We start from the raw sequence: 17011 nt of genomic DNA, 5'->3' as shown, positions 1-17011 counted from the left end.
TTCTTCCTTCTAGCCAGATGAGTTATACTTTGAAGAAGGAGATATTATCTACATCACTGACATGGTAAGCCTAACTAATTTTCTGTACTGTGACTGCATACTATAGATATATTAGCATAGTGCTGGGCTGCTTTATGTAGCCATAATATTGTGGATTATTTTAGGCATATATTTACATACAAATATATATGTAAATTCTTGCTTTTTGACACATTTACAGTAACACATCATTGAAAGTAGTCATCTTATTCACCAGTAGGAAATAGTTGAATAAGTTTTGTTATGACCACAGTTGAAACTCTGTAGCCATACAAAGGAACAAGAATATCTTTCAGATTATAGTCTAATGTAATTCAAATGGGATAAAGCAAGATAAAATGCATACATTATGCCTTACTTATCTAAGGAAGGGCTAGAGACTATAAATATGCCTCTGTTTTCTTACTTTGAAAGTTAAGGAAAAACTAAAATATGACTTAAAAATCAGTTTTGTTTATATGAAGGAAAGGAAAATAATATATTTTTAAAATTATAATTTGTTTTGAAGATTTGACTTTAGAATCATACAAATTTTTATGAGGCTATAAAACTAATAAAAAGCAGCCCCAAGAAATTAAGAACAGAATGAATCAGATGACTTTAATCATACTCTGGCATCAGTCAGCCTAGCCATCCAGAAAGGAAGCATTCTCAGTAAGACTTGGCAGTTTGACTAAACATCCCTGATGACTATATCAAATGAAACAGACCGGCAGTTAGGTAGATAGATAGATGGATTGATGGACGGACAGACAGGCGGATGGATGGATGAATGGATGGAGTACCCATCTTGACAGACATCTTCTCTCAGGCTACTGTGAGTCTGGCATTTGAGGACAGCTGAGTCTCTAGGTCCCAGATGTTCATTGTGGGCTCTCAGTATGGGAGGAAGAGGAAGTGCAGATGTCAGTGAGAAAAATGAAGTAGAAACACTGGGGTCCTTCAGTTGAATTGGAAAAACATCACATTTTATCTTTGAAGGGGGCTTTAGAAAAGGGACAACCCAGTAATAATATACTACTCTCAATGAAAGGAACAAGGCCTCTTTGAGAAATGGCTGCTACCAGCCATAGGGCATTAAATGAACTGAACATCTTGTGACTATAATAGAAGGCAGCTTCAAAAGACTGCAAGGGCTACCATGCTGGCATGATGAGGAAACCAGTATGACCACCCAGAGATGGGGCAATTTGAGCATCAGTTAAGGGCAACATCTCTCAATGATTGAAACTCTGTTTTAGATTTATGGTTTCCTAATGTTGCCTCCAAACAGATCTCGTTGCTACTGTGAGAGACCACTAGAGAATTATGGTGTTTATTATGACAACGGGTAAGGGAAGGAAGGAGTCAGTACTTCCTCTGTCCTTTCTTCCCGAACTTTACCTTGAGTGACCTGAGAGTTGGTGAGGGAAAGTTACTCTTTAAAGAGATATGCTATTTTATTTAATGGGAAATGTCCCCATTTTGTACCTCCTGTGATTATTTTGACAGATGCTACAGAGGCAGCCATGCCTTGTGTGCTTCCTTATGTTGGACATCAACACTGCTCACGCAGTAGCCTTCCCTTAAAAGTGTGGCTGAATCTGCCTTTGCGTTTAGAACTCAACAGCAACTCTCGGGCAGTGCGAGGAACAAAGGGGTGTGTTTAATGGTAGCATAGGCATGTGGCAGGCAAAATCCAGACTGATTAAGTTTCTATATACACACACACCAAGAGCTGAAAAATAGATGACAACAAAGCCAACAAAGAAAAGAATGGAGGAGGAACCTGTGTTAAAGGCAGGCTAAGAGGGAATTAGTTGTACCATATGGTCCTTAATAGAAATCTCAAACTGTGGACCATAAGAAATTCTGAGTTTTAACTTAGATATTTGATGATATTAAGAAATTATTAGGGAAAAGTTTGAAACTGTGATAATGGTGTCACAGTTTACTGATAAATAATTTATCTGTCAGATGCATATTCTGACTTTTCAGAGTAAAGATTATACCACGTAACACTAACCCCAGTAACCCAGAAGGGAAGATAAATGAATGGTGGGTGGTACTAGTCACAAGCAATGAGTCACGCACTTAGCAAATGGCTCATCACATTGTTCTTTTTGCTTCTGTATAAAGGTGATCTTTTCTATATCAAAAAGTTATCCAAAAGTTAAGATAAGACAAGAAAAAAACTTTAGAAAATGTAGCAAAATATGAATGTATATCAGAGAAGAGATGTTACAATCTGTAAATTCTATAGCTGTAATCTCCGCTAATGTGTTTTCCCCTTTTCTCACATGCTCTGGTTTGCCTCATAGAAGCTCTGTGATGTGTATCTGTGTGAATGGGAGATGCTTGTATGCTTACATTCCTGATAAGGGGAATGGGTGCAGGTGGCCAGGGTTTGAGGATGCTGATCAATGAGAAGATGCACTTGCGGACCCAAATGGTTTCAGATATGATTACGTGCTGCCTCCCTTGTTCTCCTGGCAGAGTGATACCAGCTGGTGGAAAGGCACATGCAAAGGCAGAACAGGACTGATCCCAAGCAACTACGGTAAGCGGCCAGCTGCGCTGTGAGCTTCCTGCTCATAAAGTGGCCACCTAGTCAGGCCCCCGGTGTCGGAGGCCTAACTCACTGCTTGTGACAATTCTTTGCAACATGACAAATTTTTGTAATGTTCTTAAACTCCAGATCTTCTAGTTTGTGCTGAAGAAGTCCTACTTTTTAAACTCACATGTGGCCTGTTATACTCACTAAGTGCTTATCATAGCACTTTGTCCTTATTAAGATGTTGCCCCTTTGTAAAATTATTAATATTTCTGGTTGAAAGATGGCATAGGATTGGTAAACAAGAGTTGCAGATGTTAGTCTTTTTCTCCCAATTAATAACAGGGTAGGGTAATAGTGGGAGTGCTGAGTCTAGATCACTGTAAGAACTCGTTAGGCTTTAATGGTAACTCCTTAGACTGACAAATGACTTGCCAAATGTCAGAGAATGGCCTTCAGAGACATGGAGGCTATGGCCAGGTCCTAGCTCAGGAGCCCTGTGCACTCTGGGCTTCATGGGGTTCTGTTCCTCTGAAAACCACACACATCTTTCCACTGTGCTACATTTCCAGCCTTGGCTGTAGATACTGTGGGTAGAAAATAAAGAATTCCTATCCCAACCCTCTTAGGTCAGCAGGCTTGGGCCTGGAGCATCAGGCTTCCTCTGGGCTCTCCTACTCATTCTAAGGCCACATGGAACCTTTGAAAGCAGACAGACAGCAGCTGTCCCTTGTGAATACAGGCAGTGCTGAGCTGCTCTCGGCCCCTGCTGCTTGCCCCAAAGGAAGGGAATCGGGTGTTTCTCAGAATGTGAAACTGGATATCAGATGCTTATACCTTTTATGACTGTTTGTTTTAAACACTTGCATAAACTTGGTGCTTGGTTCGGGGATCTGTTGAGTTTTGGTTCCCTTAGTGGCTATGCTTGCTGTTGTTTATGCTTGCAGTTAATTGCTGTGTTACTGCTTTATTGCTTGGCTTGGTTTCACTTAACACAGAACCCAGCCTCTCTTAAAGGAAGTGCTATCAGTTGTTTTCTGTTACTTTTAATCTGCATTAAGTAAGTAATTAAGCTGTTGTTTGTGTGGCCCTGGCCATAAAGCTGGGTGCCCATGGGCATAACCAACTCCTGTGAATTACAGAGCAACCCTAATGATGGGCTTATATCTTTGTTTTCAATCTAGTGGCTGAGCAGGCAGAATCCATTGACAATCCATTGCATGAGGCTGCAAAAAGAGGTAGGTCTGATTCTCTTTTTCTTTTTTGATAGAGGATGTGATATATTAAAATGCACAGGCTTTCTAAATTTTTTTTCTTATTCTTTGAAAATCTCATACATGTAAACAAGCATTTTGGTCACTCCCCCAGCTATAACTCTCCCTTCCCTATAACATGCCTCTCTCCCAACTGTATGTTCTCTTTATAAAATAAGCAACCCCTGAATCCAGTTATTGTCCTTGTATACATGGCTGTAGGACCATCTACTGGGGCATGGGCTACCTACCCATGCTCACACCCTCAAGAGAAGTGACTGCTTTCTTCATCAGCTGTCAACTTCAAATAACTCCTCAGGCAGGAACAGTGTGCATGAACCCCCTCCCATTCAAGTACGGATTCTGACTAATTTGATCATGTCCATATAACCAAAGCTACAGAGAGTCCACAGGAGCAGCAGCCATGTCACATCCAGAAGACAGGCTTTGCAGCACTCTTCTCTGTTCTCTGACTCTTAACATTCTATTTCTTTATTCTGCAATGTTTCCTGAGTTGTGGATGGAGAGGGTGATCTGGATAGCCTACGTGCTGAGCTCTCAACACTCACCTTCTCTCAGCACTTTGACTGGCTGAGTCTGTGCATTAACTGCTGCCCATTGCAAAAAAGAAGTTTCTCTGGCCAAGGCTTGGAGCGGCACTGAACTATGAGGATAAACAGAAATATTTAGAAGGCACTTGAACATGACCATTTCAACAAAACAACAGCTGTAGGTTACCCCTACAACGGTGACATCCCCAGCCACGGGGGTTGACATGGTTTGCAGTATGAATTCTCACACATGAATTCCCTCTTGTTTGTCAGGCCTCAAATACAATCAGAGAAATTGATTGTCCCCATAACAGTCACTCCACTGGTCACATCTTGCCTGACAGGCTGGTATTATAGCAAAATGCTTGGGTTTTAATTTTATGGTGTGTGATAAGTTTCGACAAGCACATAGCCAGACCTCAAACACCCAGATTAAGATCTTGAGCATTTCTGTGATCTCAGAGTGTTCTCTTAACATGCCTTTCCACCTAAATCCCTGCCTCCTCTGGAAGCAATCTCTGCTGACTTCCCTCACCCTAGAAGGTGAAGGGTGATTTTAACTTTCAGATGGCACTTATGGAAGGTCACGATCTGATTCTCAAAGCTCAGAGTCAGGAAACCGGGCAGTTAGGTATAACATCATTAAATGCAGTGTTCTGAGTCCTGGAGGGCAGGAGGGCAACAGTGTCCTGGGACATGGCACCTAGGAGAGTGTTGATGTGGGGTAGGCTCTGACTCAACAAGGATGGGAGTTGTCTTGACTTTCTTCCTGTGGGTGACACTTACTCCCCACATTTTGACTGTCTCAAGTGGAGGTGTGGTGCTGTCATTCTTCTAGTAGAGACCCAGGCTGTTGGTAAACATCTTACAGTGCCCAAAGCAAGCCCCACTATGTAAAATCTCTCTTAAGCCCAAATAGCCATGGCGATTCTATTGGGAAAGCCTTCCTTGAATAGTGGGAGTGCTGGTGCAGCTTTGGGTAGGCTGTTTTATTCTGTTCCATGGCTGTGTGTGCAAGGGGAAAGGAAGGGCTTAGACAATGACATAAGACACTTCTTTGTCAAGGAGCTACTTAGTCTGAATTTTTTAAATAAGTGGGTATACTTTCGCATAGAGGAGTAGCTCTGAGCAGCTTAGTTAGTATAAGATAATGTATCTTTTATTTCCAAGACCTGAAAATGTCTTTAAATATGAGTAGGGGAGTTTCTGCTTGTAGTTAGGTTTTGTGTTTTACCCTGCCTTTCAGGATTAAAGAGAGAAAGCTCTAATACATCTTTTTTTTTTTCCCCCTCCGAAGCAGAAATACCTTTAAACCTATCTTTGGCAACTCCTATTAAAAATGGATGTTATTGCTGCTTCTCAATGGCCCACGGTGCAAATGCACCGTACTAAGTGCATTAGTGGGCAGGTCTTGTTTTAAGAATTGCTGATTAATCCATCACAAATGGGAGCTTATAAAGGATGAAATTGATTTAAAAGCAGAACAAAAGGGAAATAAAAGCCTTTTCCTTGTGTTTTTTACAAGTGTAAAATTCTTTCAGGCAACTTGAGCTGGTTGAGGGAGTGCTTGGACAACCGTGTGGGTGTGAACGGCCTGGACAAAGCGGGAAGCACAGCCCTGTACTGGGCCTGCCATGGCGGCCACAAAGGTACTGAACTCGCTGCTTATATGATTGTGTGCTGTTCAAAGTCTCCCTCACCTGAGGAAGCCTGCCTTCTTTAGTGATGCAGGCAATGCAGCAAAGGCTGTGTTCCTCCAAACTACAGAGCAGTGGTAGTGCTGTGTGGCTGGTGAGCCCCACTGTGCAGACCCCATGAAAGGCTGGGAACTTCCCCTTCTCTCTGTGTCTCCAGAAAGTATGAGAACACACCAGTAGCAGGATAGCAAAGCACAGTCACCAGGCACAGAGGGAAAGCAGAGCTGTGCCTGTAGCTCCCCTAGCTGTGCTTTTGGAGCCACGCTTTAAGTTTAATGCAAAATTTGAAGTACTACACTGATTTAAGCCTGCAATTCTGTTGCAGTCATTAATAACAGGTTGGGTTTTTCTAAGTATTTTATTCTATCCCAAATCCTGCTATCCACTCTTTTCCTCCAGCTGAGATAAGTCTGAAAGTTTTCTTTTGTAATCTACATTTTAGGTTTTTTTTTCTGAAGATAAAATTTGAAAAACTTGTAAGAATTTTCTAGAAATTCTCCTAACAGGTGTTGTCTTTTGCTATTCTGATGTCTGCTTTTACAAAGTTCACTGTTTCTGTCTTAAGAAATGCCATTTTCTGTTTGAATTGCAGACATAGTGGAGGTTCTGTTTACTCAGCCGAATGTGGAGCTGAACCAGCAGGTGAGGCCGCTCGGTGAGGACCACATTTAGCATACCCACTTCTTTCTTGTTCACGCACTACAGCTTGTGCCAGTATAGGATATTTTAATTCAGGTGCTACAAGCCTATGGAATTGTTGTTACTGTGTTTCCTTGTTGTGGTACTGGGGTTTGAAGCCAAGTCCTCACACATGCTGTTCAAGTACACATGGTAGAGATAATGAGCTCACAAAAGAGCAAAGCCATACTTCAGTCCCAGTTTGGGAGGTGCCGTTCCATGATCAAGTGGCCTCCTTGCTCTTGGGCTGGTACCGAGATGAATGAGCACGTGGTGGTGCTGCTCGGCTCACTGTATCTATGGTGGTGCTGCTCGGCTCACTGTATCTATGGTGGTGCTGGTCGGCTCACTGTATCTATGGTGGTGCTGGTCGGCTCACTGTATCTATGGTGGTGCTGGTCGGCTCACTGTATCTATGGTGGTGCTGGTCGGCTCACTGTATCTATGGTGGTGCTGGTCAGCTCACTGTATCTATGTCCAGTGAGCAGAGCCTCACTACCCCTTGAGCCTGCATACACCCAGGGTGGGAAGGGCTCCTTCCCACTTGTCTCTCTTCCCAAGGTTCCATCAACTCCCTCTAGATAGCAGCACGCCAGGGACCTCTCGGGACACTTAAAATCCAAATTGCAGCAAGAGCCCTCTGCTAAAGGTTCCCATCTTTCCCAGATTCCCCAAATATGAGCCTTCGGAGACAAAGCCCCACCACGTCTAGCCCTGGCAGTTTCCAGTCTTGTTTGTGATCTGTCTTTGTCTTTGGTGTGCTAAAATTTCACAGGGATAGCCCTTAGTGCTCTTTCCCAGTAACCACAATGAAGTCTTTTAGCCTTAGAAATTATTTTACTTCTTTTACTGTTTCTAACCATTTTCTTTGCTATTTTGATTCTACAGATTGAACATCAGATTTTCTTTAATATCATATATTTCATCATCTTTATCTTTTTAAAAAAATCATTCTCCTTTTAAAAGTTTTTTTTATTATTATTTTTATGTATATGGGTGTTTTGCCTATGTGTTTGTACACCACATGCGTATAGTACCAATAGAGATCAGAAGAGGGCATCAGATTCCCCCAGGGATTGGAGTTGCAGACTATTATGAGCCTCCATGTTGTTGCTGGGAATTGAATCAGAGGCCCCTGGAAGAGCAACCAGTGAGTGCTCTTAACCACTGAGTCACCTCTTCAACCCCACCTTTATTTTGATTTTTTAAATTAAGTTCCCTAGAATTCTGTATTCATTTTGTATTGTTAAGTAGCAAGTTATCCCTGGTTTATCAGTGTGTATTGGGTGGGTTGCAATTCTGCCTGATATCACAAGATTCTCAACTCAGGATCTCACACTGTAAAACCCAGGTTTAGTGGCAACTGGGTTCTTGGGAAGCTTGAGGTCCCCCTCAAAGCTCACTACAGTTTGAGCATTTTGCCCCTGTAGTACTGATGCTCTGAGCTTTTAAAGGCCCCTCCTTTCTAGCAGTAGCTCACAGAATGGCTGTTTGCTCTCCTCCTCATGGTTAGTAGGAGCTGTTGTTGGCTCTGCCATTTAACTCCCATTTTAAAAGCCTGCCTGATTAGATGTGGCCTACCCAATATATACTTACTTTTGGTGAACCCAATAACTGTTGTCTGCAAAGTGATGGGCTTTTTATTTTTAAATACAAGGTCTTACTCTGTATCCCAGGCTGGCCTTAAACCAGTCAGACTGCGTAGACCAGGCTAGGTTTGAACTCACAGAGATCCACATGTCTCTGCGTCCTGAATGCTAAGATTAAAGGTGTGTATCACCATGCCCCAGCCAAGAGGGGTGATGGCCTTCATGTTCTCTGACTTCACCCACACTCAAGGACGAGGGTTGTAATGGGATCTCTTTGAGGGTAAGGGGGAACAAGTATTTTAGGGGCCTTAGGGGTCGTCTGAGAATTTTGTTGACCACAAGCTCTTACTTCATTCTTACTTTTAATAGCATCCCTTTCTTGTTTGATTTTATAATATGATTAAAATTATCTCTGCTATTTACTGTGCTTTTCTTCCCTCGGAACTTTTTATTTTGTTTAAATTGGCCTCTCCTCAAACACTTAAGTTGTTTCCAAATACTCAGTATCTTGGTTCATTCATTTGTATGTGTGATTGGAAGCTATGTGAACTTGGTGGAGGAGTGGGGTGCTCCTTGATAGACTTCACCATAGGCTGAGGGGTGAGGCCCCTCCTATACTGTTGAGTATGCTAGCATAAATACCACTCCAACCCCCACAGTGTGGGGCCGCACTACAGAGGTGGTGTACACTGTCCTGCCGGAGGGGGCCACCCTTTGCTGTCCTCACTGGGTAGGGAGGTGAAAGATCTTACCATTGGCTCTTCCTGTTTTTCATCTGACTGGCTGTGGTCACCTTTGTGCACCATTGTGCATGAGCTTGGGAACTCTGGCTATTTTTCAGCAGGGTAACTCTACTCTTGTTTAATGGGGCAAATGTCCTAGGATTCTAATGAGGTATGAATCCATTGGCCACTCCTGTTTCCACTCTGTGCCCCATTCTTGCCCAGTGCCTCTAGGAGTCTTCAGTTCCTGATTGTTGCTGGAGTGTCCTTCCTCAGGAGGCCCTCAGGAGGCTGAGCCTCAGCATGGAGTCTCACCATGCTGGTTTTGCCCCTCAGTTTCTCCCAGAGCAGAGCCTCTCATTGCCTGAGTTCCTCTTTCCCTTGGAATACCATGTGGTTCTGTAGCTTTTCTCCTAATTTAGATTTATGTGGATTAAACTTACACTATTGCCCTCACCCAGTCCATTTTGTATTTTTAATACACGATTTTTCTTTTCTTTCAACATAGAACAAGCTGGGAGACACGGCTCTGCATGCAGCTGCCTGGAAGGGTTATGCAGACATTGTCCAGTTGCTACTGGCAAAAGGTAAAGTTCTTTTTTTTCTATAATTAATTTTATTTGTTTAATTATTCATTTTACTTAACTCTAAGTGCCCCCCTCTTAGAGGTTTCTTCTAACCTTTTTTTTTTTTTAACAAATTTTATAAGTATCTTTTTTATTGGATATTTTATTTATTTACACTTCAAATATTATCCCCTTTATCCGCTTCCCCTCTGGAAACGCACTATCCCATCCCCCCTCCCCCTGCTTCTTTTCCTGGTCTTTGCTTGGCTTAAAAACCGGCTCCTAATGAAGCAGGCCAGTTGAAATAATAAGAATACTAAGCCTCCTTCCATTAAAACTGCATGGCATGGTTATAATTGAGAAGAAATAATTGGGGGTACATTTATGATACTTTTACTGAGAGTTAAGATCCTGATAAACATACAAAAATCCATGCATCCAGGCAGTGGTGGCGCACGCCTTTAATCCCACCCAGCACTTGGGAGGCAGAGGCAGGTGGATTTCCGAGGTTCGAGGCCAGTCTGGTCTACAGAGTTCCAGGACAGCCAGGGCTACACAGAGAAACCCTTTCTTGAAAAACCAAACCAAACCAAAACAAAGTCCATGCAAATGTATTGCTTTTAGAAAGAGCTTACTGTGCATATCTGCAAGACTGTAGGGCTTTAGAGCACCTTTTCCTGAGAAGGTTGCTGTGAAGTTGATGAGGCTCCTGCTTGCTTGGCAGTCTTAATAGACAAGGAGAAATGCTGTAGCCGCTGTTGCCTGGCTGAGCCAGTGCTTAGGTGTGAATGAAAGGTATTTTGAGCCCATCTCTTGCTTATATTCGATTCACAGCAAACAGCTAAATTAGGGACTGTCCATCCATTTTCCTGCTTGCACCACAAATATTGACCACCCTTACAGAGGGCTGGCCAGGTATCACTCAGACGCTTGGCCTGAGAGGGCAACACTGCTAAACGTTTCTCCAAGCCACAACGTTTCATCAAGCCTATAGATTCTATCTTTAGGAACATTTGGGGCAGTGTTGTGGAATTTATGAGCAGGGTTGGTTTTGGTTTAAGTGTGACAGTGCTGTAAGCCCCTGTAAGCCCTTAGTCTAACAGATCACTTACTATGAGGGCTGCTGTTTCTGTCTGAAGGACATACTCAAGGCTGTGTGGGTGATGTGGCAGCCACAAGCTGTGTGCTGCTGAGCTACACTTGATGTTTTGTTTTCAAAGTGGTTGCAAACACCATAGTACTGTGTAAATAGTAGAAACATTGTGGTAGATGGTGCATGCTTGTAGAGCGTTCCTGACAGACAGTTTGACCGTAGCCCTCGGTACCACTTCTAGTGAACTCTGGGTAAACCTGTGAACAAGTACACCATTATTTAAATACTGTAAAGTTAAAAATGAAGTTATAAGGAAGGTGAGATGTCCGAGCAGGTAAAGGTGCTGTTGCCAGCCTGAGGGCCTGAGGACTTGAATTCAGTCCCTGGGACACACATGATGGAAGGAGAACCAGCTCTGGCCTTCATGTGTGCAGCATGCTGCAGGTGCCCACACACATGCAAATAGATGTAATTTAAAAATGAAATAGCAGAGTGACACAGGTAGCTTGATGTTGTGTACATATTCATATGCGTGCAGATCATTGTCAACATAAGAGAGGCAGAAAGCTCAGCCCCACTTTAAGAGTGGTCACCTTTGAAGGAAGAGCTCGGTTCAGGAGACTAAAACAGCATTGTGGAATACACATCTCTATTTTTTTGTTCTTCAACAATGCAAATGTCTCCATGGGTTCTGATGTAATTTTTAGCACAAAGACAAGGGAAAAATGAATGGAAAAGGGCTTATAGGGACAACGGTTTGGGGGACAGTGAGTTGTCTGTGAGTTGTATTGTTTTGCATATGCTACTTTGCATATGAAGGCACCTGCAGATATGAAATATTAATCCTTTGGTATTCAGCTCAATGGTCTGTCCTAACGGCCCTCTTGAGCTGAGGGAGAGTCAAAGGGTATGCTTGGTTGAAGCCGCAAAGCCTCCTGCTGAGAGCCACCAATACTGTAGTGGGGTTATGGCTGTGGCTTCATCTTAGGATTGGGTTCTCCAAGTGCTGTCCCTTGAAGCCTGGAAGGAAGAGCAGGTTTAATGGAGCCGCAGGCTCTCTAATGAACCATGCCAGCCACAGTCATTCTGGGCCGGAGTTGTTCTCTGGTAGCTTTGCCAAAGTGATTAGCTCATGACAGAGGATCAGCTGCTGGGTGCTAGTCTGTAGACACATGGCTTCTGCTTCTTGTGTTGGGAAGGTGCGAGGACAGACTTGAGAAACAATGAGAAGAAGCTGGCCTTGGACATGGCCACCAACGCTGCCTGTGCATCGCTCCTGAAGAAGAAGCAGCAGGGAACAGGTATTGTCTTAAATCGCTCTCCTCCTTGTGTTTATGACCAAGACTTTGCAGGGTTTTATTGCCAAAAAGGCGAGTCCCCCCTTGTGCTTTAGACTAATGAACATAGCAATAAGCCACAATTGAAGCTTTTCCAGGCTTTGCCAAAGACTGAGGAATCTATTCACAATATTGTGGATGATTCTTAAAATTTAGAAATGAGGAATATATTCATCAAGATTAAAATATAGGTGTGGGAAGGTAAATTTGAAGAAATGAAGTGCAGGTTATATATAGTGGTTGTTTCAAAAGAAAGAAAGGGGTTGCCTTTGTTACTCTGTGTTCTGTTGAGACATCACGACCAAGGCAACTATTATAAAAGAAAGCATTTAATATTAGGGGCTTCCTACAGTTTCATAAGGCTCCATGATCATGACCATGGTGGCAGGGAACAGAGCCACAGGCAGGAAAGCATGGTGCTAGAGATGTAGCTGAAAGCTTTGAGTCCTGTTCTGCAGTGAGAGAGAGAGAGAGAGAGAGAGAGAGAGAGAGAGAGAGAGAGAGAGAGAGAGAGAGAGAGAGAGCCACAGCCACAGCCTAGCATAGGCGTTCGAAACCTCAGTGCCCATAGCCAGCAACACACCTCTTCCAAGAAGGACAGACCTCCTAATCCTTTCCAAACAGCCTACCAACTGGGGACCAAGCACACAGTTATATTAGCCAGGGGTAGGGACGTGGGGGATGGGAGATTCGATTCTTATTCAGACCACTGCAGGGTTTAAAACACAAGTCACTACTCAGAGGCTAGCAGTTTGTTGCCTTCTGTGTGTGTGTGTCCTGTGAGGGTGTGCTTTACCTTCTCTGTTCTCTCTCTCCATCAGTGTGCCTTTCTCCCATCCATTCATCCTTCTTCCCCAGCCCATGTCAAGCCCAGAGTTTAGTCCCCTGCCTGAGCCTGAGAAACAGTAAGCGTTCCCCTTCTCTTTGGGATTTAAAGAGACCCTCCCAAATTATCCTCCTTCATAAGCCTGCCCATTGCTAAGTCCCATCATAAGCCTGCCCAGGAGCCTGCTGCCCCTTAGCATTGTCTCCCACTTCAGTTTACACACATTGTAAACCAGCCTGGAGCTTGGTGTTTTAACCGTGGGTAATACTCATTGGAAGAACTGGTGTTTCTCTAAAGACAGTCATTTATTGATGTGGGCTCTTGGGGGGAATGACAGAGTGTTTGTTAGCTTGGCTGGTGCTGGCCAGCTCCAGACTTGGGAGAATCTGTATCAGCAGCTTTGTGGGACAGAGAGCAGAAACCATGTTTGCTACTGTGTGGGTGGCTCTTGCTTGAGGTTGACCTCCCAGTCCGTTCTGTCCAGTTGGGTCAGGAAGGAAGGCCATGGCCTAACTTCCTTTCCTTGCCACTGACTTCCTGTTGCTAGACTCGTGCCTTCAGAGAGAGTCTACTGAGGTGTAAGGTTTCTTAGGTGCTGAAGGTACATTTACGTTAGCTATCTTCCTTTTGACACCTGTGCAAGATTGCTTTAGCATTTGATGGGGTCCAGATTTTTTATTGATTTTTTTTTTTTTTATTTCCATCTCTTCCTTCTTCTTAAACTTACTTCCCCCACCCCACCCAAATGAAACTGAAGTGTCTGTGTTCCCTCTCTCTCATTAGTCACCTTTCTGCCTCTTGCCTTCTGGGAAGGCTCAGGCCGTGTGCTGACTGACATGTGGCGTGGCTGCTGGTACTCCATGTTGGCCATGGTGCACGTGGCTGGTGGCTTTGTGCTGGGGTCCGACAGGTGGTCCCTCCACCAAGCACCTCACTCTGCCAGTGACTTGGCAGCCCCTCATAGTGCAGCTTTCCAGGTTGGAAAGCAGTGATGGGAGGGGTCACAGGGAGAGCGTGATCCTTGGGTCGGGAAGATCATGTTTTCAACTGCCAGAAGCACTGCTGGTGAACAACAGTCTCAGCAGTTTGTAATATCTTTGTTTTGCTTCCTTCCTGTCTTCTCCTTAGACGGGGTTCGAACGCTAAGCAATGCTGAGGACTACCTCGATGACGAAGACTCAGACTGATTCCTCCCGGAGCTGCCTTGATTGATGCTTAAACTTCTTTTGCTTTTGCCATTCCAAAGCCTGGGTTGTTTTGCCAGAAGAGTGTTGATAACTGTTCCTTTTAAAGTCTGTATGAGCACAGCACTGTTGCACTGTGGGCCTGTGATGCGTCGGTGTGAGCGTGGGTCATTCTCACCTGCTGCTCGCCAATAAGTGAAGGGATACTTTGTTGTATAAAATACATATATGTTCACCAGGGTAAAATAAACAAAAAAAAAGATTATTTCTATTTATCAAGCTAAAGGAATTTTAATAATTTTTTCTTTAAAAAATCATTTTTTTTTAAGTTCTTTACCTCAAAGAATGAGATGTTTTGAGTGGGTTTTTCAAGGGGGAAAATGCTTATTATAACAACAGACCAAACTCTCAATAGAAAATTGTCAGCTCTTCTGACAAAAATAAACATTTAAAGAGACTTTATTATCTGTTTTTGTGCTATCACTCATTGCTGGTAAATAAATAAAGCTTTTTATACTCAGGTAAGATCTGATTCTATGTTACTTTTAGATTACATTTTATATTGATTAGCCCAGAAGAATCACAGTAGCTGTATTTCTCTCACAGCTTCCTGTATCTGCTTTGTTCAATACAGTACACAATTGAATATCTAAGAAAAGGTAACATTTTAACAATTATGAAATACTCAGAATTATATTCAAGGTAGTACTTAGAGTGTAGAAACCTCAGTAACCTCATTTCAGTTTGATTACAGTGTGGAAGTTTAAGAAAATTTACTATTTCTTTGTGAAAGCTGCCATAATTTTCAGGGTAATGTTAGGAAACATGAATTTTTCTTTCTCAGATAACTTTTGTTTTCTCAGAGCATGTGTCTGGCTCAGAAGGGTTTGGATTCCTTTGCCGAGTCACATGATGCAGGGAGCCCTGATGCGATACTTCATTAGAAGTTCTGATTTTGTATCACTGTGTTAAAAATGTCATGATCTCATAATGTGTCTAGTTTCCCAGTCCTGGGACATCTTCAAGAATTTACTGCTCATTTCAAAAGGCATATTTGTCAAGAGAAGGAAATGTTGAAGAAGGAAGTGGGCTAGCTCAGGAAATGAATAACGCTATGTAGGCACGTCTTCGGCCTAGAGCTGGGTTTTTCTCTTCGTGGATCCCTTGAGAAAGGTACCTGGAGGAACCACTTTGAGGTCGTTCAGATGCCTCAATTAATTGAGTTGAAAAATAACCTGTAGAAGCAGTGACAGCAAAGCACGGGATTAGTTAAGGGCCATATTGTCACCTCCCAATAGATGTGCTTTTGCATTGTTTCATTTTGGTTGGTTGAGACAGTCTCGCAAGGCTGTTACTTAGACTCACTATGGAGCCCAAGATGTCCTTGAATCCTGCCTTTGCCTCCCAAGTGCTGGGGTTGTAGGCGTGAGCCACCACGCCTGGCTTGTTAATAAACTTAGTCCAGCTGTTTGCATTCCTCTATAAGCATAAATGGAAAGATACCACTTCCTTCCAGCCCTGTTCTCTCCTCCCATAGAACCTGGAAGGACTTTTTACTGGAACAGGGTGTGTGTGTGCCTCAGCACAAAGCTTTTGGAGATCCTGAAGTATTTCATTCTTGTGTCCTTCGCAAGCAAGGCAGTCAAACAGTCATTGGCAGGCCGGAGGCCATGAAGTATAAGCAAAGGTTATTTGTCGGGGAAAGGGTCACATTTAACTAGCTAGTACCACATAGGCACGCCAGCTGCCTCCTCCCTCCCACCTTTAGCTCAGGCCTTTCCAGGAGCCCTGTACCACCCCACACCCGCCTCCTGCCTTTGCTGCCAGGGTGGCCAGGAACTCTTCCTGCAGGACCTGGTGCTTAGGGTCCCGACTTCAAGTTGCTTGATTCTAGCTGATATATTCAACCTCTTCACCACTGTGTCCCTTACATTCCCCAGCTTCTGTGTGACAGCGACATAGACCAGGTTGGATCCATCTAGCAAAGCTAGTTCCCCCCTTCATGCTATATTCTGCCTTCCTGACATGAGCTGACTACAGTCCATGTTGCTGTTTCTCCTCTCCTTCCTGAAGCTTCTTTTGGAATGATTTAGCTGTGGTGAGGGAGAGAGATAACTGGCAGAAGGACGGCACTGGGTGTCAAGTGTCAAGCTCTGGAAGGCAGCTGAGTACCCTCTTGTGAACCTAGCCTACAGAATTATGGAACCCCTCATTTCACTCCAGCCTTTTCTAGTCCAGAGAGCAAATCTGACCCTGCCCCAGGAGACTGTGAGTGAAATAAGATTCTAAACTCTCCAACCCCTAACTAACTGAATGCAGGTAATTTTCACAAAATTATAATAGGTGCTTTTAATTAATATTTGTACATTTATATATTTAAGGTAAATAACAATAGCTCTTTCTCTCTCTCTTTTTATCTCTCTTTCTCTCTCTCTCTCTGTGAGAGTCCCAAAGGTTGGCCAGTTATAGCTTTTAGGGCAGGAGAAAGGAGCACACAGAGAACTTGGGCGTGGCATCAAGTTTGGTGCAACTAGACAACTTATTTAGCTGTGGTTGAAATGCCTGTTTGGCTGATTTGAGCTTTCTCTGAGTTGCTTAATGCTGATCTCAGCAACTGAAGTCAGTTCTAGGAACCCCATCACACTGTACAAGGAGGCTTTGGCTGTATTCTTGAAATGACTGGTAGTTTCCTGTAACCTGAACTTTTGATAGTCACTGTGGCCTATTGCATCCCTAGGAAGAGCAAGCCTTCCAGACTCCTGGTGAGCAGTGATGCTGGGCTAGCTGCACCCCAGAAGCTTCATGCAAAGGGCGGTCCTCCATGTCAGGGCTTCCTGTTTGGCTTCAGCTGTTGCAGATTCATTGTTGAGTGACCATGCATTCTAACTGCTAGCTTGAGTATTTCTTCAGTGAATCTTCACTGGCTCCCCCCACCAAAAAAAA

The 17011-nt window shown here is 43.5% G+C and overlaps 1 protein-coding gene across 1 annotated transcript in view; it reads left to right on the top strand.

Moving 5' to 3' along the window:
- The window catches only part of Ostf1 (osteoclast stimulating factor 1), a 54096-nt gene extending 39508 nt beyond the window's left edge, over nt 1–14588 (top strand). Inside the window, exons 3-10 of the mRNA XM_031389879.1 lie at nt 14–64; nt 2515–2578; nt 3757–3810; nt 5918–6025; nt 6666–6715; nt 9571–9649; nt 11921–12022; nt 14013–14588. Of these exons, the coding sequence (XP_031245739.1) occupies nt 14–64; nt 2515–2578; nt 3757–3810; nt 5918–6025; nt 6666–6715; nt 9571–9649; nt 11921–12022; nt 14013–14071 (567 nt within the window). The 3' untranslated portion in view covers nt 14072–14588. The remainder of the gene's footprint in view (nt 1–13; nt 65–2514; nt 2579–3756; nt 3811–5917; nt 6026–6665; nt 6716–9570; nt 9650–11920; nt 12023–14012) is intronic.
- The last annotated feature ends 2423 nt before the right edge of the window (nt 14589–17011 follow it).

This window comes from Mastomys coucha, unplaced genomic scaffold (assembly GCF_008632895.1).
Source record: "Mastomys coucha isolate ucsf_1 unplaced genomic scaffold, UCSF_Mcou_1 pScaffold21, whole genome shotgun sequence".
NCBI classification, from domain to species: domain Eukaryota; kingdom Metazoa; phylum Chordata; class Mammalia; order Rodentia; family Muridae; genus Mastomys; species Mastomys coucha.
This window is presented reverse-complemented; position numbering and strand designations above follow the sequence as displayed.